Source organism: Onychomys torridus, chromosome 9 (assembly GCF_903995425.1).
Source record: "Onychomys torridus chromosome 9, mOncTor1.1, whole genome shotgun sequence".
NCBI lineage: Eukaryota > Metazoa > Chordata > Mammalia > Rodentia > Cricetidae > Onychomys > Onychomys torridus.
Window position 1 is genome coordinate 29,931,437 of NC_050451.1, and position 26,387 is coordinate 29,957,823.

General features: G+C 39.2%; 1 protein-coding gene across 1 annotated transcript in view; it reads left to right on the forward strand.

Annotated features, from left to right (window-relative positions):
• The window catches only part of LOC118590859 (zinc finger protein 431-like), a 49,051-nt gene extending 25,735 nt beyond the window's left edge, over window positions 1–23,316 (forward strand). Inside the window, exons 3-6 of the mRNA XM_036198631.1 lie at window positions 20,463–20,589; window positions 20,773–20,833; window positions 21,756–22,181; window positions 22,266–23,316. Coding sequence (XP_036054524.1) covers window positions 20,463–20,589; window positions 20,773–20,833; window positions 21,756–22,181; window positions 22,266–22,920 — 1,269 coding nt within the window. The 3' untranslated portion in view covers window positions 22,921–23,316. The remainder of the gene's footprint in view (window positions 1–20,462; window positions 20,590–20,772; window positions 20,834–21,755; window positions 22,182–22,265) is intronic.
• The last annotated feature ends 3,071 nt before the right edge of the window (window positions 23,317–26,387 follow it).

Genomic DNA, 26,387 nt, shown 5'->3' on the forward strand with positions numbered 1-26,387 from the left:
TGCATTTCCAGGGTCCTAACAAGGTACCTGGCCCTGAATAACTTTGCTCTGTGGACTGCATCTGTGCAAAGCATTGGGAGCAGGGAGCTGCATGTAGAGAGATCTTTGTACTCAAGTTCAACATGCTTTTGGTTCATCCATGGAAGGCAGGTTGCCAGATTTGGGAGGCTTAGTTTCTCCAGTATCTTTTAGACATTCAGCAATTTGCATTTAACTTTTATGTGTAAAATACATTTATAGTTAATTTTGTGGAGGTTGTAAAAGGCATCTCATGTACTGGGTAGTACACCACTATTAAGTTGTGATATAGAAGAGTAGAATTGGTGATATAAAGGATTTACCAATGCTTAGGAGATAATAAGGCTCACAAATTTAGTTGAGCAAAAGTTACCTCTAAAACACCCCAAAGATAAACAGTATGTTAGCCAGGACTGTTAGAGATTAGGATACTATGATATACATTTGTTCACCAGGATTGTCCCAACATTTGGCCCCAAACCATTACAAAGAGACATCCTTGATTTACAACATGCCACTAAGTCCATTTCTATATCAAATAACAGGCCTCTAATGAGCTGCCCAAGGAGGCATTACAGGGTCACAACTAACCTTAAGGTGTTGTACTCAGAGTCCTCCAAAGACCACCAAGAGACCAAATCAGATGCAAAAGCAGGGAGTCTTTGTATTGTTATGAGTTAACTCAGGTCTCTCCATCCATCCGATGCAGCAGCAGAGCAGGAGAGACCTAGAATAGCAATAGGGCAAGGTTTTTAAAGCAAAGGGGAGTTGGGGTCTACAGACTCCATAGGAACAGACTCAGGATTGGTTTGTGTGAGTTGCAACTGGGTTAGTAACTTTTAATTGGCTAGGGTCAGTTAAAGGTTACAGTTACCATTTTTGGGCAGGCCTGGTCAAATCTCTTGCTTTGTCCTTGAGCTGCCATGGAGGCTGTCTGGCCTAGTACGTACTGACTGTGGGACCTGAATCAGTGGCCCAGACTTTCACATTGACTCATTCAGGTAGCTCTAAGTTGGTGAGGTGTTCTAGACACTTGAGTGGTCACAGCACATGCTGCTTGCTCAAATCTCAGGAAACGCTGAGCCTCAGAAAATAACTGAAAAGCCTGTTATGACTTGTGCAAGACCTCCCCATCCCAGCTTTTATCTTTCCTACCTTCTACTTTTCCTCTCTTTCTCCTCCCCCATGACCTTCACCTCAGGACTCGTCACTGAAGAAGGTCCTGCTGTTTGAGGTCCCTGGTGGACTTAAGAAATAATTCTTGGAATATCTTTGCTGTGTAATGCTCCCATCTGCCTAAATGTCTATACTGGTAAGTTGCCTGTCTCTATTTAAATTGTTCAAAGTGTCACCTGGAGCCTGAACCTAAAAGACACAAGGATGATAGCATATGTAGAATGCAAACCACAGATGGGTGCATGCTATCATTAAAGAGAGTTTTCTTTATTAATCTCTTAAGTGTGTGGAGTGATTCCGCCCCCCTCACCCCCGGAAGGCATATTGATTCTGGAATAGCTGCACTTCTAGCCTTTTAGAAAAATGTTCCTGAAACAAGATCTCCTATGTTGACACAAGTGGCCTTGGCCCCAGTCTATTGTTTTTCAGGGCAGTGAGTGACCTTGCTGTCCTCTATATTATACCTGCAAAATCTTAAATTGAATGATTTTACCACCTCAGAGTTTCAAAATTGTCCATTTGAGTCATGCAATTGAATATCCATTGCAGTCAAAGGAAAAAGATTTGCATGTAGAGAATGGTTTATACCATCAGACCAGGATAGAAGGAATCATTTATTGTGTACACTGCTGGGGTAAATAGGGTAAGCAGTCAGCTGCTGGAGTCAACATTATGAAAAAGGACCTGATTGTAGCTGGGGGTGGGAGGTGATTTTGTAATTTCTCAGCATATACCAATTGATGACTTGTAAATGAAGACAAACCAGACTTGTTGGTATACAATTTGGGAAGGTCAACTTGCACCAAAGGATATTGAATTTTCTATTAAGCAACTCTTCTATACAGATATGTTCAGTCCTGTTTGACACAAGTATGTCAGCTCAGAGGTTTGAGAAAAAGTCCATTGAATGTAACTCTCTGTGTCAGGTTACAGATCTCAGTAGCCAACAAGTGCATAAGGGGGAAAAATCAATCTGTCTCTTACAAATGATATTCCCTCTACTAGAGGAGGTCCTAATTTTTTGAAGTCAATATAGCTAATTTTTTTATCTTATTATTTTATTTTAAAATATCGCTTATTGGTATTATTTTTAACATTTTCTTTAAGTACATTCCTGCTCTTATCTTTACTTTTTCTGTTCTCTAATGTATTTAGGTCATTAATAGTTTCATTCCTTTTCTCTCAAGAGGTGTTGATTATTGATTTCTATTTAGAGCAATGTCCCCTGTAGCCCAGGCTTGCCTCATCCTATGTAATTGAGAATTGCATTGAACAACTAATTCTGCCTCTGCTGCCCAGTGCTGGGGAAACAGTCCTGTAACTCCTTCCAGGCTGGGTCCAGTGAGAAGGAAAAATAGACCAGTTAATGAGTGTCCCTCAGTCTCTCTTGCTTTTTGGGGGGACATACCAATGAAGAGGGCTCTGCACCAGAATTGACCAACTTTGAAGCTGATGTGGTGACAGTGCAGAAACGGAGGGCAGAGCAGAGAGTGAGTGCTTCCCTGCTTCAACAATATTGAGATTAGCAATGTAGAGTCATGTAATCAATTTTAGATGCTCCATAAATGTCCTGATTGGCCATTTCTTGGGGTCCACAGACCAGGGCAATCAATAATCTGGGTAAAGAACTGACCTTATCATTAAGCCAAATTCCTGTAGCTCCACAAGTTTAACCAGTACAGAAGATCTGGGTAAAATGGTGTGGCTCTGCCTAACAGGATTGCTATTTTTCTTGTTTATGATGTATAGCCTCAGGAGGAAAAAGATGTGAGTAATCCTTGGTTTACTTTCATGCAAATCCCTAGTCTTTGGAACACATGGTCATGAATTCTGTTTCAACTTTCCAAAATAATTATTTGAGATTATGACTACATCACGTCCACAGCCTCTTTTCTGCCTGCAAGTCCTACCATTGATCACTCATTGTTTTCTAATACATGGCCTGTTTTTCTTTAACAATAGTTACATAGTAACAATAGTTCCTTTTTGAATGGGACCTGTGTTTGTATGTAGGACTTTCCAGCTGTGAAGCAAAGGATTGGCCGCACTGGACAATCAGTGTGTATTTGTATACAAAGGACTGTGTGATTTGGAAGGGGAACAGGAAATGCTCTGGGAGACTGGAAGTATTTCTACTAAAATACAGATTTCCCAGATTAGGGTCCTGTCTGCCCCTAAAGGGCAGAGCTGGTAAGGCCTCTGCTGTCTGTGTCATTTGATCTCTGATCACTCAGTAGGGGAGCTGCTACTGTACTGAGTCCCAGCTGGATGGCCTTAGCTAATGTGAGACCCTGGGAAGGCTTAGCAATTAGGAGTTCCTGTGGGAGGTAGCTTGCAGGTTCTTCCCAGGATTCTCCTCTGGCTGTGTTGTAGGGAGCTGTAAGGGAGATCACAAGACATGCCATGGTGAGTGTGGCGACCACTGATCCCAGACCAAGGGTAGCAGTTCAGCTGAGCTGTCAGAGCTTCTTTGACTGGGATGAACCGTGAGCCAGACTATGGTTCTTTTAGTCCATATGGTTACCTGGGCTGTGTGCCTTCTTCTCTGAGACTCCCTGAGTGTGGATTTTGTGAGGAAGGGGAGGCTCTGCCACTCTGGCTATAGAAGGCTATGATACTTGTAATATATTTGCATGTTGTTAGACAAGTGGATAGAACAGATTCAAGATCATGTGCCATAACCTATGTGGCAGGAAATAGACATTAAATTATTTTTCTAAACTCTTCTGTGATTGGGTATCAGTGGGGCTGGGTTTGCCTGAAACCACAAGGGGACATGAGACTTTGCAGAGCCATAGCAGGAGATTGCCTCCATTTTCCAAGAGAGGTCTAGAATTTGGGGCCTCTCTGTTTTGAAAAAATATCAATAGCTAGATTGTCAGAAACATAACATTTAAGGGTCACTTTGAGTTAATTTTGTGGGAGTTGTGAAGCCTGTGTTAATTTCTATACATATGGAATCATAGTTCGCTGGCTAATGTTGATGAAGATCACATTTTTCCTCCTGCATTTCTGTCTGTTGATTATAAGTTGACTATATTTTCCTGTTTTTGTTCTTGGCTCTTTCTGTCTCCTTTATTCTTTCACAAATATTGTACATTTTCTTGATCGTTGTAGCTTTGTGGTAAATTTAGAAGTCACATGGTGTCAATATGTGTATTATTTTTTCATAATCCTGTTGAGCATTCTGAGTGTTTCTACTTTGCATATAGCATTGGAATCAGGAATCCTGTCATAAATTGTTGAGGCTTTTCTTTGGGTTATATTTAATTCATGCTGCAAATTTATTATATACAACCTCTTCATATTGATGCATCATGTTCCTATGGATCATTTACTTACTTCCTTGTTTATGTAGGTTTTGTTGTTGTTAATCTGTGGAAGACTTTTATATTATTGGATAAAAAGTAATATAGGGATGGGCAGGTGATACAGCATGTATGTATTCTTCTTAGGGATAACATAAGTTTATATCCTAATATTCAAGTTGGAAGTCTTATAACTACCTACTACTCCATATCCAGGAGATCTGACACCTTCTTTTCTTGTATGTCACCTGTATATTCATGTAAGACATTCTACATCATACAAATGTACACAAAATGTAGAGATAAACTTGTTTTCAAAAGTTCTTGTAACTCATAAAGCAAGTAGAGCAAAACAAGTTGCTTTAGGTGTACAATACAAACCATACACTATTTCTTTAAAAAATCTGTTATCTTGCATTTGGTTTGGAAAAGTGATTTTTTTTTTTTTTGTTTTGTTTTTTGAGACAGGGTTTTTGTAACTTTGCACCTTCCCTGGAACTCACTTGGTAGCCCAGGCTGGCCTCGAACTCACAGAAATCTGCCTGGCTCTGCCTCCCAAGTGCTGGGATTAAAGGTGTGTGCCACCACTGCCCTATTATCTCATTCTGATGCAGACTTACAGGCATTCATCAATCATAGGTGATCTGCCTAGGTGATCTTAACAATTATCCTTTTCTTTATTATAAGAGAATGAGATCCTTTTTTAATTTTTTTATTTTATAATTTAATTTAATTTTACACATCAGCCATGGATTCCCCTGTCCTCCCCCCTCCCACCCCTGCCCTCGCCTTCCCATCTCCTCCAGGGCCAAGACTCCCCTGGAGATTCAGCTCAACCTGGTGGATTCAGTCCAGGCAGGTCCAGTCCCCTCCTCCCAGGCTGAGCAAAGTGTCCCTGCATATGCCCAATCACAACTATTTTCTACAAAGTTAAAATATCAGAAAGCTTCAAGCAAATCTCTCCAACTTTGGTGGAATAGCTCTCCTCAACCTATCCATTTTCTATCATTGGCAAAGGACAGAAGTGGAGTGCACAGGATGAGTGCTGACCAGTGACTTCTTGTGGTTTAATTTTTATTAGAATCTTGTTCTTGTTTAAGGACTATAATATATACTTGAAGATAGGTCTTTTTATCTTGTTTGGTCAGTGGTGCCATCTGTGTTGTTGATTTTATTAATTGTCATCTAAATTTATTGTTTCTCTGGAAAATGATGGACCTTTACTAATTTTTTTTTCTTCAGAAAATTTGCTACATGATGTTATAAGTTCCTTGAGTTTCTGTTGGATTGGAAGTTTGTGTGGAAATACAGTTTTAATTTTCTCTTCTTGATCTTTGAGGCTCACTTTTCCTCATTTCTTGACAAATCTGTGTTTTCCAGTTGTTGCTACCTTCATGTTTTGTGTTTTTGCTGCTTAAGTGATTGACATGGTTAATAGATTGGATTTGTGTTTTTAAAATCTTCTAATATTATTGCCTCTGTCTTAATTAACTTCAGATGTCAACATGATGGAGCCTAGAGTCATCTGAGGGAACATTGATTGAAGTTATGCCCAGATCAGAATCTCTAGTTACTGTGTTTGTGAGAAATTGTGTTGATTGATATGGGAAGGCTCTTCCACTGAGGTTTCAGTACCCTAAGCAAGTAGGCCTGAGATGGTTGAGAGATATAGCTTAGGACAAGACAGTAACCAAGCAAGAGAGAATTCCAGTAAACAGTTTCCCTGTGGTTTTTGCCTTCAGTTCCCAGCTTGAGTTTCTGTGCTAAGGTTTCAAAATTGTGGATTATGATCTGGCATTATCAGCCAAATAAACCTGTTAATTACCCGAGATGCTCTTAGTTGGAGAATTTAATCAAAGAAAGAAACAAGTAAGTTGGATCAAAATGTGGTACACCAAAAGTGATTTTGTTGCTTGGTAGAATGTGGAAATGTTGTCTTTTGGAGGAATGTATAAGATATTACAACTTTAGATGGCAAAAGCCATAGAAAGCTCACACAGAGCTTAATCGTCTATTCTTGTAGGACTGTGAATATGGGAGTGTTGAAAGTAATGCAGACAGTGGAGCTTGAGGTCATAGGATTTAAGTGGGAAACAGACACCATGAAAAATTTAACTAGAGGTCATTTGTATGATATTTTGTCCCAAATCATTCCTATTTTCTCTGTTCTCTGAAAAATTGAGTAAAGTAGAATGAAAAAGTAATTGGCTGATTTCTTAGACAAACTATTGATTTTGTTGGGTGTTTATTACTGACGACTCATTCAGGTCTTCAGTGGAAAAGAAAGAAGTGGTGCAGAAACAAGTGGAAAGTCAGTGCTCACATCCCTTTCTTTTTAGAAAAATTTGTTCTTCTCTCATACAGTACATAGAGAAAAACAGCATGAGGTAGTTTCAAATGGCAGGCATGTGGTGAACCAGAGGCAGGAAATTTCAAGTTTAGCACTATTAAAGAGAAGGCCTGTCTCGGCATTTGAAGCCTAGGAAGGTACCCTAAGGATAAGACTCCATCTATCCAAGCCTTTGATTTAAGGAAGGAATAGGCAACTTGATTCCTAATTCAAAGAAGCAACTTCATACAGAACCTGTTGTCACTCTGGTCCAAGCATAGTAGTGTCCATCACAACTTAGAAGCCAAGTTCGGGGGGTGGGGGAGTGGATAACCCATGTTGTGCTGGTTCTGGAAACAAGAAAGATGCAAAACTTATAGCTCATGATTTCTTCCTCTGTGGTTTCAGTTCAGCACTGTTGCACTCATCTCTGTTTGGCAGAGTCGGAAACCCAGGGAGGAGACTGGGAGAGTTCATTGCACGAAGCTGTGAAGATGAAGCCAATGCTGTATGTTGAAATGATAGGATGTTGAGACACTCAATCTGTGAGACATCTGCAGAGCTGCATACAGGGAACAGAAGTAGCAAAGGAAAGACAGGTATTAAAATTTTCAGGGATAGAGTTTTCTAAGCCCCTTGAGAACGAAGCCCCACCTATCTGAGACAGAGAGAGCTATAGGATTTGTTTTTTGCCCTGCTGAATTTTAGTCTTTCCTTGTTCTATTCCTCCCCTCACTGCTCACATCCCTTTCTTTCTTTTTTAAAAAAATTATTCTCTCATGCAATACATCCCAACTACAGTTTCGTGGAACTGCCCCAGAGGTCCAGCCTTTAGACCAGCAGTCAGAGCTCAAAGGGAAATCCACAGCATGGTACAGCTATGACTTTTCTATCTGAGGGTTATTAGGCAAATAAGAACACTCGTGTACTCTCTTGATGGTTTCTTTTCTTTATTCTTTCATGTTGTTTTCATCATGCTGTTCTCTCTCATGTTGTTCTTTCTCATTGCTCTGTCCTATCATGTCTTTTTACAGTTTATATATTCCAACAAACACTTTCAGGCAATAAAAGTCATAAAAAAAGTTGCATTCATAGATAAAGACATGACTAAAAACAGAGACATCTGACATCTCTCATGCAATATATCTTTTTTCCACTTTAATTTGTTCTCTGTATTTGTTTATTACTAAAATTAAGATAACAAGATTACCTTTATTACAAATTTCTGTGAATTAGAAAAAAAGATCAATTCTAATCATTACCTTCTAAACCAAATCATCCAAAAATTCTACTGATATTCTTTCTTTCTTTTTTTAAAAATTTTTTCTTTATTATTATGTGTTTTAAATTTTATACATCAGCGATGGGTTCCGCTGTCCTCCCCCCTCCCGCAACCACCCCCACCTTACCCCCAGGCCCTCCCCTCCATTTCCATGTCCTCCAGGATCAAGGAACCCCTGGGGATTCATTTAAACCTGGTGGATTCAGTACAGGCAGGTCCTGTCACCTCTTTACAGACTGAGCAAAGTGTCCCTGTGTAAGCCCAAGGTTTCAAACAGCCAGCTCATGCACTAAGGACAGATCCTGGTCCCACACACTGGGTGCCTCCCAAACAGATCAAGCTATTCAATTGTCTCACTTATCCAGAGGGCCTGCTTCAGCTGGGGGCTCCACAGCCTTTGGTTCATAATTCATGTGCTTCCATTCGATTGGCTATTTGTCCTTGTGCTTTTTGAAATCTTGGATTCAACAATTCATGCTCTTGCAGACGCTCCTCTTTCTCGACAGTTGGACACCTGGAGCTCCACCTGGGGCCTGCCTGAGGATCTCTGCATCCACTTCTATCAGTTATTGGATGAGAGTTCCAAGATGACTGCTAGGGTGTTTAGTCATCTGATCACCAGACTATGTCAGATCAGGCTTTCTCTTGACCATTGCCAGCAGACTACAGAGGATATGTCATTGTGGATTTCTGGAGACCTCTCGAGCACTCTGCCTATTCCTGTTCTCATGTGGTCTTCATTTATCATGGTCCGTTATTCCTCATTCTCCCTTTCTGTTCTTGATCCAGCTGGGATCTCCTGCTCCCCTAAGCTTCCTTTCCCTCAAATCTTGCCCTTCATTACTCCCACTGTCGTCCAGGTTGTTCATGTAGATCTCATCCATTTCTCTGTCATTGGGTGATCCTTGGGTCTTTCCTAGGGTCCCGTTTTATAGGTAGCCTCCCTGGAGTTGTGTAGCAGTCTAGTCATCTTTGTTTTACATCTAGTATCCTGCTATGAGTGAGTGCATACCGTGTTTGTCCTTCTGAGTCTGGGTTACCTCACTCAGGATGATTTTTTCTAGATCCATCCATTTGCCTGCAAACCTCATGATGTCATTGTTTTTCTCTGCTGAGTAGTACTCCATTGTGTATATGTACCATATTTTCTTTATCCATTCTTCAGTTGAAGGGCATCTGGGTTGTTTCCAGGTTCTGGCTATTACAAACAAAGCTGATACGAACATAGCTGAGCAAATGCCCTTGTGGTATGACTGAGCATTCCTTGGGTATATGCCCAAGAGTGATACAGCTGGGTCTTGGGGGAGATGGATTCCCAATTTTCTAAGGAAGCGACACATTGCTTTCCAAAGTGGCTATACAAGCTTGCATTCCCACCAGCAGAGGAGGAGAGTTCCCCTTGCTCCACATCCTCTCCAGCATAAGCTGTCTTCTGTGCTTTTGATCTTAGCCATTCTGACAGTTGTAAGATGGTATCTCAGAGTCGTTTTGATTTGCATTTCCCGGATAATTAGGGATGTTGAGCAATTCCTTAAATGTCTTTCAGCCATTTGAATTTCCTCTGTGGAGAATTCTCTGTTTAGTTCTATAGCCCATTTCTTAATTGGACTGTTGGGCATTTTGATGTCTAATTTCTTGAGTTCTTTATATATTCTGGATATCAGCCCTCTGTCAGATGTGGGGTTGGTGAAGACCTTTTCCCATTCTGTAGGCTGTCTCTTTGTCTTGTTGACTGTGCCCTTTGCTCTACAAAAGCTTCTCAGTTTTAACAGTTCCCATTGATTGATTGTTTCTCTCAGTGTCTGTGCTAATGGTGTTATATTAAGAAAGTGATCTTCTGTGCCAATACATTCAAGAGTACTTCCTACTTTCTCTACTATCAGGTTCAGAGTAGCTGGATTTATGTTGAGGTCTTTGATCCACCTGGATTTAAGTTTTGTGCACAGTGACAGATATGGATCTATTTGCAGCCTTCTACACATTGACATCCAGTTATGCCAGCACCATTTGTTGAAGATGCTTTCTTTTTTCCATTGTACATTTTTGGCTTCTTTGTCAAAAATTATATGTTCATAAGTGTGCGGGTTAATGTCAGGGTCTTCAATTCGATTCCATTGGTCCACATGTCAGTTTTTATGCCAGTACCAAGCTGTTTTTATTATAGTAGCTCTATAGTAGAGCTTGAGGTCGGGGATTGTGATGCCTCCAGAGGTTGTTTTATTGTACAGGATTCTTTTGGCTCTCCTGGGTTTTTTGTTTTTCCATATGAAGTTGAGTATTATTCTTTCCAGATCTGTGAAGAATTGTGTTGGTAATTTGATGGGAATTGTGTTGAATCTGTAGATTGCTTTTGGTAAGATCGCCATTTTTACTATATTAATCCTGCCTATCCATGAGTATGGGAGATCTTTCCATTTTCTGACATCTTCAATTTCTTTTTTGAGGGACTTAAAGTACTTGTCATATAGGTCCTTCACATGCTTAGTTAGAGTAACCCCAAGGTATTTTATATCATTTGTGGCTATTGTAAAGGGTGATGTATCTCTGATTTCCTTCTCAGCCTGTTTGTCTACTGTATATAGGAGGGCTACTGATATTTTTGATTTGATCTTGTATCCTGCAATGTTGCTGAAGGTTTTTATTTAGCTGTATCAGTTCCTTGGTTGAATTTTTGGGGTCACTCATGTATACTAACATGTCATCTGCAAATAGGGAGAGCTTGACATCTTCCTTTCCAATTTGTATCCCCTTAATCCCTTTATGTTGTCTTATAGCTCTGGCTAGAACTTCAAGTACTATATTCAAGTAGGGGGAGAGGGGACAGCCTTGCCTTGTTCCTGATTTTAGTGGTATTGCTTTGAGTTTCTCTCCATTTAATTTGATGTTGGCTGTTTGCTTGCTGTAGATTGCCTTTATTATGTTTAGGTATGTTCCCTGTATTCCCGAATGCTCCAAGACCTTTATCATGAATGGGTGTTGGATTTTGTCAAATACCTTTTCTGCATCTAGTGAGATGATCATGTGGTTTTTTATTTTTGAGTTTGTTTATATGGTGTATTACATTGACAGACTTTCGTATGTTGAACCACCCTTGCATCCTTGGAATGAAGCCTACTTGATCATGGTGGATAATTGTTTCGATGTGTTCTTGGAGTCTGTTTGCCAGAATTTTATTGAGTATTTTTGCATCAGTGTTCATGAGGGAGATCAGTCTGTAGTCCTCTTTCTTTATTGCATCTTTGTTTGGTTTAGGAATCAGGGTAATTGTATCCTCATAGAAGGAGTTTGCTAATATACCTTCTGCTTCTATTGTGTTGAACAATTAAAAGAGTATTGGTATTAAGGCTTCTTTGAAGATCTGGTAGAATTCTGCAGTGAAACCATCAGGTCCAGGGCTTTTTTTGGTTGGGAGACTTTTAATGACTGATTCTATTTCCTTAGGGATTATTGGACTATATAAATGGTTTATCTGGTCTTGATTTAACTTAGGTATGTGGTACCTATCCAGAAAATTATCCATTTCTTTTAGATTTTTTGTGTAGTAGAGGTTTTTGAAGTATGACCTGATGATTCTCTAGATTTCCTCATTGTCTGTTGTTATGTCCCCCTTTTCATTTCTGATTTTGTTAATTTGGATGCTCTTTCTCTGTCTTTTGGTTAGTTTGGATAAGGGCTTGTCTATCTTGATGATCTTTACAAAGAACCAACTCTTTGTTTCATTAATTTTTTGTATTGTTCTCTTTATTTCTATTTTATTGATTTCAGCTCTCAATTTGATAATTTCCTGACGTCTGTTCCTCCTGGGAGACTTTGCTTCTTCCTGTTCAAGGGCTTTCAGGTGTGCTGTCAAGTCACTAGCGTGAGATTTCTCCAGCTTCTTTATGTGGGCATCCAGTGCTATGAATTTCCCTCTTAGCACTGCTTTCACAGTATCCCATAAGTTTGGGTATGTGGTGTATTCATTTTCATTGATCTCTAGGAAGTCTTTAATTTCTTTCTTATTTCTTCCTTAACCCATTGGTTTTTCAGTTGAGCATTATTCATTTTCCATGAGATTGTCGGATTTCTGTAGTTTTTTCTGTTGTTGAAATCTAACTTTAAACCATGGTGGTCTGATAGAACACAGGAGGTTATTCCAATTGTTTTGTATCTGTTGAGATTTTCTTTGTGGCCAAGTATGTGGTCGATTTTAGAGAAGGTTCCATGGGGTGCTGAGAAGAAGGTATATTCTTTTTTGTTAGGGTGGAATGTTCTGTAGATATCGATTAAGTCTATTTGAGCCATAACATCAGTTAAGACCATTATTTCTCTGTTAAGTTTCAATATGGCCAATCTGTCCAGAGGTGAAAGTGGGATGTTGAAGTCTCCCACTATTAATGTGTGGGGTTTTATCTGTGATTTAAACTTTAGTAATGTTTCTTTTACATATGTGGGTGCCCTTGTGTTTGGGGCATAAATGTTCAGAATTGAGACTTCATCTTGGTGGATCTTTCCTGCGATGAGTATGTAATGTCCTTCATCATCCCCTTTGATTGATTTTAGTTTGAAGTCTATTTTGCTGGATATTAGGATGGCTACATCAGCTTGCTTCTTAAGACTATTTGATTGGAAAGTCTTTTCCCAGCCTTTTATTCTTAGGAGGTGTCTATCTTTGAATTTGAGGTGTGTTTCTTGTATGCAGCATCAAAATGGGTCCTGTTTTTTATCCATTCTGTTAGTCTGTGTCTTTTTATAGGTGAATTAAGTCCATTGATATTAAGCGATATTAATGACCAGTGATGGTTCATTCTTGTAATTATTTTTTATTTTTTTTGTGGTAGTTTGTGTGTACTTCTCTTCTTTGGGGTTTACTTCTGTGTTGTTATCTATTGCCTGTGTTTTCTTGGTTGTATCTGCCTTCCTTAGGTTGGAATTTTCCTTCTAGTGCTTTCTGTAGGGCTGGGTTTGTGGATAAGTATTGTTTAAATCTGGTTTTGTCTTGGAAGGTCTTGTTCACTCCATCCATGATGACTGAAAGTTTTGCTTGGTATATTAGTCTAGGCTGGCATCCATGGTCTCTTAGTGTCTGCATTATATCTGTCCAGGTCCTTCTGGCTTTCAAAGTCTCCTTTGAGAAATCGGGTGTTATTCTGATGGGTTTGCCTTTATAAGTCACTTGGCCTTTTTCCTTTGCTGCCCTTAATATTCTGTCTTTATTCTGTACGTTTAGTTGTTTATTTATTATGTGGCTAGGAGACTTTTTTGGGGGGTCTAGTCTGTTTGGTGTTCTATAGGCTTCTTGTATCTTCATAGGCATTTCCTTCTTTATGTTGGGAAAGTTCTCTTCTATGATCTTGTTAAATATATTTTCTGTGCCTTTGAGTTGGTATTCTTCTCCTTCCTCTATCCCTATTATTTGTAGGTTTGGTCTTTTCATGGTGTCCCAAATTTCTTGGACATTTTTGGTCATGACTTTGTTGGTTTTAGTGTTTTCTTTGACTGATGAATCTATTTCCTCTACCATATCTTCAACACCAGAGATCCTCTCTTCCATCTCTTGCATTCTGTTGGTTATACTTGCATCTGAAGTTCCTGTTTGTTTACTCAGATTTTCTATTTCCAACATTCCTTCTGCTATTGTCTTCTTCATTTTTTCTATTTCCCTCTTCAGGTCTTGGATTGTCTCCCTTGCTTTTTCATGATTTTCATTCAAGGATTTATTGTTTTCTTCTGCTTTAATTGTCCTTTCCTCTAGTTTTTTATAGCGTTCTTCCCATTTTTTGTTTGTCTGTTCCTCTACTTTATTTTTTATTTCTTCTATATAAAGCTCTACCCTCTTCATGATGTTACTTATAGGGTTGTTTTCTTCTTCTTCTTCCATTCTGTGATGTTCAGGTCTAGCTGTTGGAGAAGGGCTAGGTTCTGGTGATGCTGTATTGCTCTTTATTCTGTTGTATGTACTTCTGCCTTGACGTCTGCCCATCTCTTCTTGGGTTAGTTCTTGGTCTTATCAGTGTACTTGGTCCAGAGAGAGTTGAACAGACTTAGGGATCCTCTCTCTGGTCCTGATGGAAGCTCTGGGCCAGATGGGTGCACTGGTCCAGATGAGAGTGCTGTCTGGATAGGAGCTGGGGGGCTGGACTGTGAGTCTTGGGAAGTCCCCGGGGTCTCCTTATTTTGTCCAGATGGGAGCTCCTCTTGTCTGGATGGGAGTTCCAGGGCAGTCTGGAAGCTGGGGGCTGGTCTCTGAGTCTCAGAAAGTGGCTGGGGTCTCGGGAAAATGGGTGTGGGGGCAGGGTGTGGAGACTGCAGTGTGTGTCCAGCGGTGGGACCCAGGCACAGTTGCCTCTCTGACTATGTCCCAGGCAGTTATCTCTGGTCCAGATGGGAGTTCTGGGGCGGATTGAAGCTGGGGGCTGGTCTCTGAGTCTCAGGAAGTGACTGGGGTCTGGGGCAAATGGGTGTGGGGGCAGGGTGTGGAGACTGCAGTGTCTGCCTGCAGTCCTGGAAAATGGGAGCCTTCCTGCAGAGCCCGTGGTTTGGCAGGAAACTGGGGCCAAGTTGGTCAGGTCCTCCCGGAGTGGCCTGTGTCCAGTGTTGGGACCCAAGTGCACTTGCCTCTCTGGCTATAGCCCCAGGCACTCACCTCTGGTCCAGATGGGAGTCCTGATATTCTTTCAAATCATTGCATTTAACCCCAGACTTGAGACTCGTAAAGCTCACAAAATACTTGAGACTCATTCTTGCTTCTTTGGGTAAAATTAAACTTAAAGTCATTCATATGTATTCAAACTTCACACATTCTATAGCATTTAATGGTAATAAGTGTGGAAAGAGATCACCCAGCACCAGGAAAAAGACTAAAACTATCATAGAGCTCACTGCTGTACAGTTTAATTTAAAAAAAAAAAACAACTTTCACATCTGTAGCATGGCATTATCAACAGTAGAGCAATGAACAATTTAGCCCTGAACTGACTGTCCTAATTTTGCCCTATTTTAGTATTCTCTTCAGGATTGCATCCTTGTTAGAGGCAGAAAGTACAGAGGCATCTGAATGGCTCACTTTCTTCATATCCATTTCCATTATGACTTGTTAGTTTATTTTCAGTCTGTATTAATCTTTCCATCCTTGCTACAGACAGTAATGTGTAGACTCATCTCCTAGGAAAGGCATTTTGGACCTCTCTCAAGATTTTTTCACTTTTGTTCTCCATCAGTCTCATCTTCACCAGGGGTCAGTGGTGATGATTACGTACTGGCTGAAAAGAAGGAGGCTTCTTGGCACTGGGGTTGAGGGTCAGCTTTTTCAAGTCCTTTGCTAATATTTCTGTCTGTGAGACTGTATTATCTCAGGAGTCTTGTTCATTGCTTGTTTAAGGAGATTTTGACTTCAGAACAGAGTCAAACACCTCTGATGGCTCCTCCATGGTGATGGGCAGAAGTCTCTAAAGCTCCAAAGAAAATTGCGTAGTCTTGGAAAAGACTGAAACCAAACTCACCAGCAGGGGCAAAGTGAGCCCCTCATGCAATATATCTAAGTAGCCTCTCATGAGCAAGCAAGGTGCTGTGTGTAAGCTTCTGATTATCTAAGAAGACCTGTAGCCTCTCTCAGCTTGGGCTTCAAGTTAGACTAGTCATTGCTTGGCCACTGTAGAAGCTCTGAGTCACCATTGCTCCAATATATCTTGTAGGCAGGACAAGTGTGGTTCTAAACTTGTGTGGAAGGCTTGGTGTGCCAGTCCCACCACTGAGAGCCTTTTGTGCTTACAGAAGATGGCTGGTTCAGCCTCTGTATTCTTGATTACTAGAAGTCCTCACTGGGGTCACCCTTATAGGTTCCAGGAAGTTTGTACTGCACTGTTCTGATATTCCCTGCTAAAAGCTTCCCATTCCAGTCATCTCTCTCTGTCTTTTACCCCTCTGTCCCTTCCTTACTCACCTGGCCCTTCCTGTTCCCATCCTCACCTGCCTTCAGTCCACCCACAAAATTTATTCTATTTCCTCTTTTCAGGGAGATCCATGCATCTCTCCGAGAGCTGTTCTTGTTAATTGGCCTCTCTGCATCTATGGATTGTACTGTGATTAATGGTGATTACGGTGATTGTACTTTACTTAACAGCTAATATCCATGTGTAAGTGAGTATGCCATGTTCGTCTATATGCTTCTGGGTTGCTCCATTCAGAATAATAAAAAACTCAAGAAACTAGGTAAAAACAAACAGAATAATCCAATTATAATGGGGTAGCCCTCTAAACAGAATTCTCAGTAGAGAAATCTAAAATGCCTGAGAAAGACTTGAAGAAATATTCAGCATCTTAGGCATCAGGGAAATACATATCAAAACTACTTTGAGATTTCATCTTACAGATGTCAGAATGGTTAAGTTCAATAACACAAGTGACAGCTAATGCTGGCAAGGACGTGGAGCAAAGGGATTCATGCTGTTACAAGTGAAAACTTGTACAGCCACTATGGAAATCAATATGCAATCCTTAGAAAACCTGGAGTCAATCTACCTCAAGACCCAGCTATACCACTCTTGGGTATATAATCAAAAGATGCTTCTCCATCTTACCAAAATGACACTTCCCCAACTATGTTCATAGTGGCTTTATTCATAATAGCCAGAAACTGCTATGTCTGTGATAGATTGGGTTGATTGAAGATTGATGAGGGAAGACTCCTCCACTGAGGGTGACAATATTCCTAAGAAAGTGGGTCTTGGCTGGAAAAGAGAGCAATATGAGCATGAGAGTGATTAGGTAAGAGTGAAAGCCAGGAAACAATCTTTGCCCATGGGTTTTGCCTTCAATTGTTAGCTTAAGTTTCTGACACAATCAGCCAAATAAACCCATTCATTGCTTGAGATGTGTTTTGTTAGTGGATTTAATCATAGCAGTTAAAAGCAGGTTAAAACAAAAAAAAAAATAAATGAACAAAAGTGATTTTGTTGGTAGGTAGAACATGGGAACGTTGTCTTTTGGAAGAACATGGAAGATATTGGAACTTTAGGTGGCAAAAACCATAGTAAGTTGTATACAGAATTTAATTGGCTGTTCTTGTAGGACCAGGAAGATGGGAATGTTAAGAATAATGGCAGAAAGTGGACTTTCAGATTATAGGATTTCAGTCAGAAATAGACTCCATAAAAATTAAGCTAGAGGTCGTTTGTATGATTTGGGCTCCAAAATCTTATTCTGCCCATGCCCTGGGAATTTAGTAATGCAGAATTAAAAAATAATGGGCTAATTTCTTAAATGGAATATCAAATCTGTTGGATGGCTAATACCGATGATTCAGGTCTACAGTTGAAAAAAAAACAAGTGGGCAGAAATAAATGAAAATGAAAGGGTAGTTTCAGATGACAGTCAAGTGCTGAAACAGGCAGGAATTTTCAAGGAGTTTATCACCATTATAGAGAATGCCCTTGCTATGGAATGAAAGCCTAGTAAAATGACCTAAAGGTAAGACTCCATTCAGCTAAACCTTTCAGTTATGGAAGGAATGAGCAAAATGATTCCTAGTCCCAGGAAGCAGCTTCATACTAAACCTGCTGCACCTATGGTCCAGGAATATTAGTGTCCACCCCAGTTAAGAAATCAGACTTTGCAGCATCACTCATCCTGTGTTGGTCCTGGAAGCCAGAAGGAATCATGATTTAAGGTCATGGATTCTTAGTCTGTGGTTACAGTTCAGCATTGTTGTAGGCATCTGTGTTTGGCAGAGTCAGAAACACAGTGAGGAGATTGCATGAAGCTGTGAGGATGAAGCCTAGTGTTGTTGGATTTTTTTTTTTTTTTTTACTCTTTACTGTTTTAGAGGCCTGCCTGCACCAACTCTCAAATAAATCACAAACAAGGGGCCTTATTCTTCTCATAAATGCCTTGCCTTAGCTTGGCTTGATTCTAGCCAGCTTTTCTTAACTTAAATTTTCCCATCTACATTTTACCTCAGGGCTTTTATCTTTTTTCATTCTGTGTACCTTTTTTTACTTCTTACTCCATGGCTCACTGTGCAGCTGGTCCCTAGCATTCTCTCCTTTTCTTCCTTTTTTTGACTCCCAGATTTCCCCTCCCATTTATTCTCTTTGCCTGCTGGCCCTGCCTATCCTTTCCTGCCAAGCTATTGGCTGTTCAGCTCTTTACTAGACCAATCAGGTGTTTTAGACAGGCTTTAGAAGTATCACAGCTTCACAGAGTTAAACAAATGCAACATAAAAGAATGCAACACACCTTTGCATCATTAAAACACATGTTCCACAGCATAGACAAATATAACACATCTTAAAATAATATTCCACAACAGCCTGGGTTGCATTTTGTTGAGATACGTAAGGTTTGAGACATCTTTCATGGAGAACTAGCTACATACAGGGAGTGGAAGTAACCAGAGAGAGAGATGTATGAGAAGTTGCAGGGTTAGGGCCGTCTGAGCTGTTTGAAAATGAAGCTCCATGCCTCTGAAGTAGAGCTACACGATTTGATATTTGTCCTGCTATGCTTCAGTTTTGCCTTGGTCTAATCTTTCCTTCCTATGTCTCCATTTCTCTGTTTTGAATGTGAATGATATTTGTGCCATTGTATGTTGAAAAGACAACTCATTTTCTGATTTTATAAGATGTCACTGTCAAGAGATTGTCTTGAGTGTCATAAGAGACTTTGGATATTTGAACAGTGTAAGGGCTGCTTGAAGATTATGAGGATCATTGAAGTGACTAAGTACATTTTTCTTTATGGATGACCATGAGCCTATAGTGACCTGGGTCAAAATGTAGTTGATTGAATGAAAAACCTCCTAAATAGAATGAAATACTTGAACATGTGTCTCTCTTTGGTGACTTTCTTTTCACTGCTTATAAAACCTTAAGTAGGAGGAGCTTTCTGGATGAAATTCCTCACTGAGGGTGTGATATGTCTCTATAGCCTCAACACATTTCCTGTTCTTTGTGTCTACTATGTTGTGGTTAAAACTAATCATCCAGCTTCCTTGTATTGTCATGCCTTCACCACAATTACAGACTTCATCTCTAAATCACATAAGCTATAGTAGAAGCAATTGCTATCCAGTGTTAAGGCAGTTTGGTAGCCTGCTCTTTTAAATTTTGTTTTTGAAGGCAACATTTGCCTTTGTAGCCCTGGCTGTCCCAAATATCTCTATATACCAGGCTGGCCTCAAACTCAGAGATCACCCTGACTCTGGCTCTCAAGTCCTAGGATAAAAGGTGGGCGAACATTCCTGGATTTTTTGTTTTTATATTATTGGGTAATAGACCTGGGATGCAGGTTTTGGTACATTTCAAGCATATGCTATTGTACTGAACTTCACTCATATCTTTAATTTTAAAATTAGGCAGAGTGTATCATTCTGTTTCTCAACATGTATTCATATTAATACTGCCTGAGCCTTCTGAGTTATTGAATTACAGGTGCATGACCTTCTTCCTGCCTGTTGTGTTTTTTAAATGAATATGAGTATTTTACCTGTATGCATGGATATGCACCACAAGCGTACTTGGTCCTCACAGTGGTGAAATGATGGTCTCAGAAATCCTGAACTTGGAATAGTGGTTAGTTATGATTCCCTGTGTAAATATTGGCAATTGAGCCCACCTCTTTGCAAGACCAGCAAGAGCTCTTTTCTACTGAGCCATCTCTCCTGCCTGTGTTGATTATTTATGACCAACATTTATATTGCTAATGTTTTCATCTCTCCATTTATGACTGTTACAGCATGCAGTACTGTTTTAGTAAAATTTTATTGATGTTACAGTTTGAATTGGAACACTTCAGGTTTCTGGAAGATAGATTTAAAATTGGAGTGAATGCATAAATCTTTGTAAGAACATCAGTAAAAAACCCTTGATTCTATTTTTTTGTTTGTTTGATTGATTTTTGCATGGGAGACAGGGTCCTAATATGTACTTCTGGCTGTCCTGTACCTGATTGCATAGGCTAGGCTGACATTCTTCTCAGAGGCAGATTTAACTACCTCTGACTTTTGAGTGTTTGGGTTAAAGTGTGAGCCAATACACCCAGCTTGTCAATCTTATTTTTCTTCTTTGTAGTAAGTAATTGTTCATACACTTTCTCTCATGTACTGTACTGTTTATCTGTTTTCTTGTCTCTCTATGTTTGGTAATAGGCATTTCCCTTGCAAGGTGATATCCCATTTAAAGGGTAAAGAAATGACAGAGGTGACTCTCCTATTCATTTTCCTTCTAAAATGACTTTGTGATTACTTTATAATGTCTATGTCATAGTATAAGTGTGGGGAGAACCAGAATTATATGATTATACTGTCAAAGAAGTATACATTTACAATGTCAGTATCATGCTTTCTTTTGTACAAATGTATGGGATCTTTTAGAATTCAGTGACCTATGATGATGTGCATGTTGACTTCACTAAGGAAGAGTGGGCTTTGCTGGATCCTTCCCAGAAGTATCTCTACAAAGATGTGATGCTGGAGACTTACAGGAACCTCACTATTATAGGTAAAACTGACTTTTCCTTCACATTTTAAAATAAGATGACAACTGTTACTTGGTTATTGATGCTGTTCTGTAATTTGATTGAAAAGAATAAATCAGGCATGATTCTAAGATTCACTGAAGATAGTAACTTAAATTTTGCAGTTTTCAATAATATAACATACATTTTCTGGTGCTATATTTCAGGATACAGTTGGGAAGACCATAATATTGAAGAACATTGTCAAAGTTCTAGAAGATATGGAAGGTAATTTTCATGTGCAAGCTGATACAAGTGTGCATCTGAAGAAATTGTAATGTGTCCTGGAAGTTTTAAACAAAAGCAACAGTGTAAATAACCACCCCTTAAAGTACATTAATGATTATGAAGTTCTCACAAAACCATATACCTGAATTTTACATAGGTGAATTGCATTTGCAAGACATTCCTTTAAGAAAGAAGACAAGGAAACAGTGCCTCAACAGATAGTACAATTTGAATCATAGCACCATGAGAGCTATGCTGTAGAACTGCCAATCCATTTATTTCATCCTACTTGTATTACAAAATGTATACACAGTGAAGAGGTAATAAGTATATCTCCAAAACTTTCTAGTAAGAAGGAGTCCATAGTAAAGCTAGCATTGCTCATATACTTGTGACTATGCTGTTTAGTGAGAGGGGTTTTTAGAGTCAAGAATCAAGAGACATTGTCAAGGAAAAACCTTAATCCATATACCACAAGTCTATGAGGACAGAAAGTCAAACTGAATTCAATGTGGAAATTTTACTTGTTATTATTTCTTAACTGGGCATATCATCTGTTACTCTGGACTCAAGCCATAGGATCATAGATATACAGAAAAACATAACATTCCTCTCTCTTAGTACAATTAGAAAATATGTAGCAGTCCCCACATTGAATATACTTGTTGAATTTAATTCAAGTATACAAGTAATTGGTTTTCTACCTTCATTGTTAATACATCAAGAAACTCATACTACAGGAAAGCCCTATGAGTTCTAGGACTGTTTAAATACAACATGAGTGTAAACACAATGATAAAACCTTAAGATCGGATTACTCTTTATAATTGTACCAAATTATAAAATTAATTCATACAGATATAAAGAGTCAACAGTGCATTGAATGTGGTAAGGCTTTTACATGTGCCAATTATCCTTGCAGGCATGAAAGAAGCCAAACTGGAGAGAAGCCTTCTGTATATACTCAATGTGCCTTTGCATACGATAGTCAGCTTCAAAGTCATGAAAGAATGCATACTGGAGAAAAACCCCATGAATGTAATCAGTGTGGTAAAGTCTTTGCACAGCACAGTCATCTTCAAAGGCATAAAAGAACACATACTGGAGAAAAACCTCATGAATGTAATCAGTGTGGTAAAGCTTTTGCACAGCACAGTCATCTTCAAAGGCATCAAAGAACACATACTGGAGAGAAACCCTATGAATGTAATCAATGTGGTAAAGCCTTTGCACGTCTTAGTACTCTTCAAGTGCATAAAAGAACACACACTGGAGAGAAACCCTATGAATGCAATCAGTGTGGTAAAGCTTTTGCTTATCACAATACTCTTCAAATGCATGAAAGAACATATACTGGAGATAAACCCTATGAATGTGATCAGTGTGGTAAAGCCTTTGCATGTCACAGTTACCTTCGAAAGCATAAAGGAACACACACTGGAGAGAAACCCTATGAATGTAGTCAATGTGGTAAAGCCTTTGCCCAGCAAAGTAGTCTTCAAATGCATAAAAGAGCACATACTGGAGAGAAACCCTATGAATGTAGTCAGTGTGGTAAAGCCTTTGCACAGCACAGTCACCTTCAAATGCATAAAAGAACACATACTGGAGAGAAACCCTATGAATGTAATCAATGTGGTAAGGCCTTTGCACAACATAGTAATCTTCAAGTACATACAAGAACACATACTGGAGAGAAACCCTATGAATGTAATCAATGTGGTAAAGCCTTTGCACATCACACTCATCTTCAAATGCATACAAAAACACATACTGGAGAGAAACCCTATGAATGTAATCAATGTGGTAAAGTCTTTGCTCGTCACAGTAATCTTCAAATGCATAAAAGAGCACATACTGGAGAGAAACCTTATGAATGTGATCAGTGTGGTAAAGCCTTTGCACGTCATGGTACTCTTCAAATACATAAAAGAACACACACTGGAGAGAAACCCTATGAATGTAATCAATGTGGTAAAGCCTTTGCACGTAAGAGTAATCTTTTAAAGCATAAAAGAACACATACTAGAGAGAAATCCTATGAATGTAATCAGTACAATCCGTTCACAGCTGTAGCCATAGCCTGACTTCTGAGTCAGGATACATTTCTCTCCAGAGCTGTAACATTTGCACTATGAAATGTTAGACCCTTGAATCTTGTGGCAGGAATTACAGAAAATTATCAGAAATCCTACCTTGATCCTGGGAATGAACATTTCTTAACTGCCCAGCCATGTCTCTGGTGCTTTAAATATTTTAAAGCCTATTTATATCATTTTGAAGTCAGGAAATGAGGACAAACTCACACAAGAGCAAAACCTTATTTATATAAATGATTTGGTAAAGACTTTAGACATCACAGTTGTCTTCATCTTCAAGAAAAAAAATCACATTTCATTAATTTTTTTATCATAGCCTTGAAGGAAGTGAATCGCTTACCATGTTCACTGAAGACTGATGGTGGAAATCACTGCATTGTTGTGCTTTCTATTTGGAAACATCTGAGGTAGATACTAAAGTGTGCTATATGTATGGCAAATCCATTTAATTAAGTTTATTTTGCGATCCTTATATTCCTTTTGTGGCTTTTGTTCATCTTCTATTGTGCTTTTACTTAGTGATAGGTATTTTTCTGCTGTAATGTTTAGATTGGTATGCCCATCATCTAAGTGGTCCATTGTTTTTTAAATATCAGACAGTGTATGATCATACATTTCAAGTAAGGATGTCTGTAAAAGGGTGGTGGGTTGTTTCTAGTTTTGTTTTTATATTATTACAAATTCCCTTGAGATTTTGTTGTTTGTTATCCAACCTTTCTTGTATGTCAGTATTGATTCAGGTATACATTTGAATTCATGGTCCTCATGTGTCTGCCTTTTGAGTACAAGTCCAAGGGTATATGATGTACTCCTAATATGTGCTGTTTTGTCAACACAATTTAATAATGTTAATGTTAAAATGCTTACTAGAAGAGAATATAAGAAACATTAAATGCTTCATTAATGAAAACTATTAGGGTCCAGCCTCTAATATTCTCCTTCCCAAAGTCTCCAGAAGAGGTGCTACCAATGTTGAGAATAATCTAAGGTGAAAGAATCTAATACACCAAGCTCTTTCATTCATCCACTTTATTCCTCTGTAACAAAATTCTGCCATTCCTCTCAGGGAACCAGTCTATGATCTTACCAGCAGCCACTCTTTTACAATACAGTGCAAAATCTTTCAAGGTCCCCACAAGAACAGTAAGAGTCAGCTTCATTTGCAACCCAAAAGACGAGTGAATGAGTGAATAAAGGAGAAGTGGGGTCAGATAAGGCCTACAGTAAGTCAGAAAGATAATTTATGTGCTTGAAATATATCCCTAGAAGTGGTTAGGTGAAACATTATGAGTCCATTATAAATGTGCTCAACTATAGTCTTACAGATGGTTAGTAAGGGAATCTATGATTCATTAAAATAAAACTGCCTGTATTTTCCTATGTCACCATTTTCTGGCAGGGCAGGGAAAGAGTACTTGATAGCTAGGTAACTGGCATCAGAGCTTGAAGCACCTGGTAGGAAGAAAACCCTTTTGTTCTAATAAGTTGCCCTATGGTGCCACTTGGGGTGTGAGAGAAAGTGAGGTCTGAGCTTAATTTACACAAGAAGCAAAGCTATGTATGTAACATCTGCCTGGCCAAGGTAGTGTCTCCATATGGGTGTCAACGTTAATTCAGGGGCCTCAGGCGCCTAGCAGGTGAGGTGGTCTGTCACTTGTCCTTGGATTCTGTGTCTGGAGTTGTCCCTGACTTTGGATGTTTGCTGAAGGATATTCTTGTAGAAGGTGGACATCTAATTCAAATGCTAAAAAAAAATTAACAGATATCCTAGGGGCAGGAAACCTTGACTAAGTGACTGTATCCAAATACCTTAAATGTATATGCTATAGAAAGTCTTGGGGAAACTATGAGAGCACACATAAAATTCATAGCAGAAACAGCTTGATATATTAAAAGCTAAATAACACCAAATACTCCTTGAGACTTAGGTTCCTCTGGAAGAATTTCTTGATTCTTCCAGGTAATGGCTTTGTCATAGCTGAATTTCTACTTCATATTTCTGTTGGGGCCCATAGCACCTCATCTGTATTCAAAGAATTTCATCTCTCTGATTGAGATGTTATAAAGTAGGATAATCAACTATATCTCATACCATAGCTTGATATCTCTCTCTCTCTCTCTCTCTCTCTCTCTATATATATATATATATATATATATATATATATATTTCTCTCTGTCCCCATTAGTTAACCATTTGGGATTTCATCTTAAAGTACTGCCAGATAATGCAATGGCACTATGATTTATTTTTTAACAAACATTTATGGTGTGTGTGTAATGTGATTATGGGTTTGTAGGCCATGGCACTTCCATGTGGAGACCAGAAGACAGCATTGTGGTTTCTACTTTTGGTCCTCTTCATATGGTGATGAAGGCCAGGTTTCCAGCCTTGCATACCAGAGACCTTTCCCACTGAGCTGTCGTGCTGGTGCTCAATAAATATTAGTAGAAATATTACAACAGTAAGCTGTTGTCTTTTCAGATTGTAAACATAATTTCATACAAGGATAGAGGAACACAGGACAATTTAAATAATAAATCCTCTTTGCATATGAAAATATGCAAATTTTTAAAGTTTGTTTATTCTGAGGACTAGACATTTTTCCAGTAGTCATGCTGGGGTCAACAGTTGATTGAGATTCAGGGTATTGGCCCACCAGGAGGCAACCCCCTCTTAGAAAATTCTCAGGTAGGCAATGTCCCCAAGACCACAGACCACAAAATGCCTTTTTCTTCTGTTGTCCCTTTGCATGCTTGCTGTTGCTATCTTTGGTTGAATTGTGTGGTGGGAAAATTTTTTTTTACCATCTAATTTATAATATTAGCTTATACAGAGCTAATTTGATGAATAAATGTATATACAAGGATATGTCTCACAACTAAGGCTTTTGATTGCAGCTCAGGTTAATGATTAAGGAGAACAATTGAAACTCCTCCAGTGCCAAAGTGGCCTTAAGTCTCTTATTTGCTAAAATAATTATAAAATAAAATAAAATATTGCTAAAAAGATACAGTTAAAAATCTTGGTGTGCATCATTTGGCTGAAACCAAGCCTTGTAATAACTTCAGGTTAGACCAGTTGTTTTGACAATAACTTTAAGATGAAAAAAAAAAAAAACGCAGAAAACAACTTAATGTGTGTAAGGAAGTGTTGTAACTCTGTGGGGAAGGAATCCTGACTGCTCAGTGGCGTAAGGCTGTTAGGACAGTTCTGGCAGCTGGAGCTGCCATGGCCTCAGCTCAGCTCCGGAGGGAAAGGTATACCAGGTACCTGGAGCTGCTAGGACAGCTCAGCTCTGTATGGAAAGGTATCCTGACTGCTTGAGAGAGTCAAGCAATACCTTGAGCTGCTAGCATAGCTTAGCTCTAGAGGAAAAGGTATTCTGACTGTTTGGGAGTCAGGCAACTTCTGGAGTTGTGGTGTGGTGGGGGATGGTCTCACCACAGGGTATAGC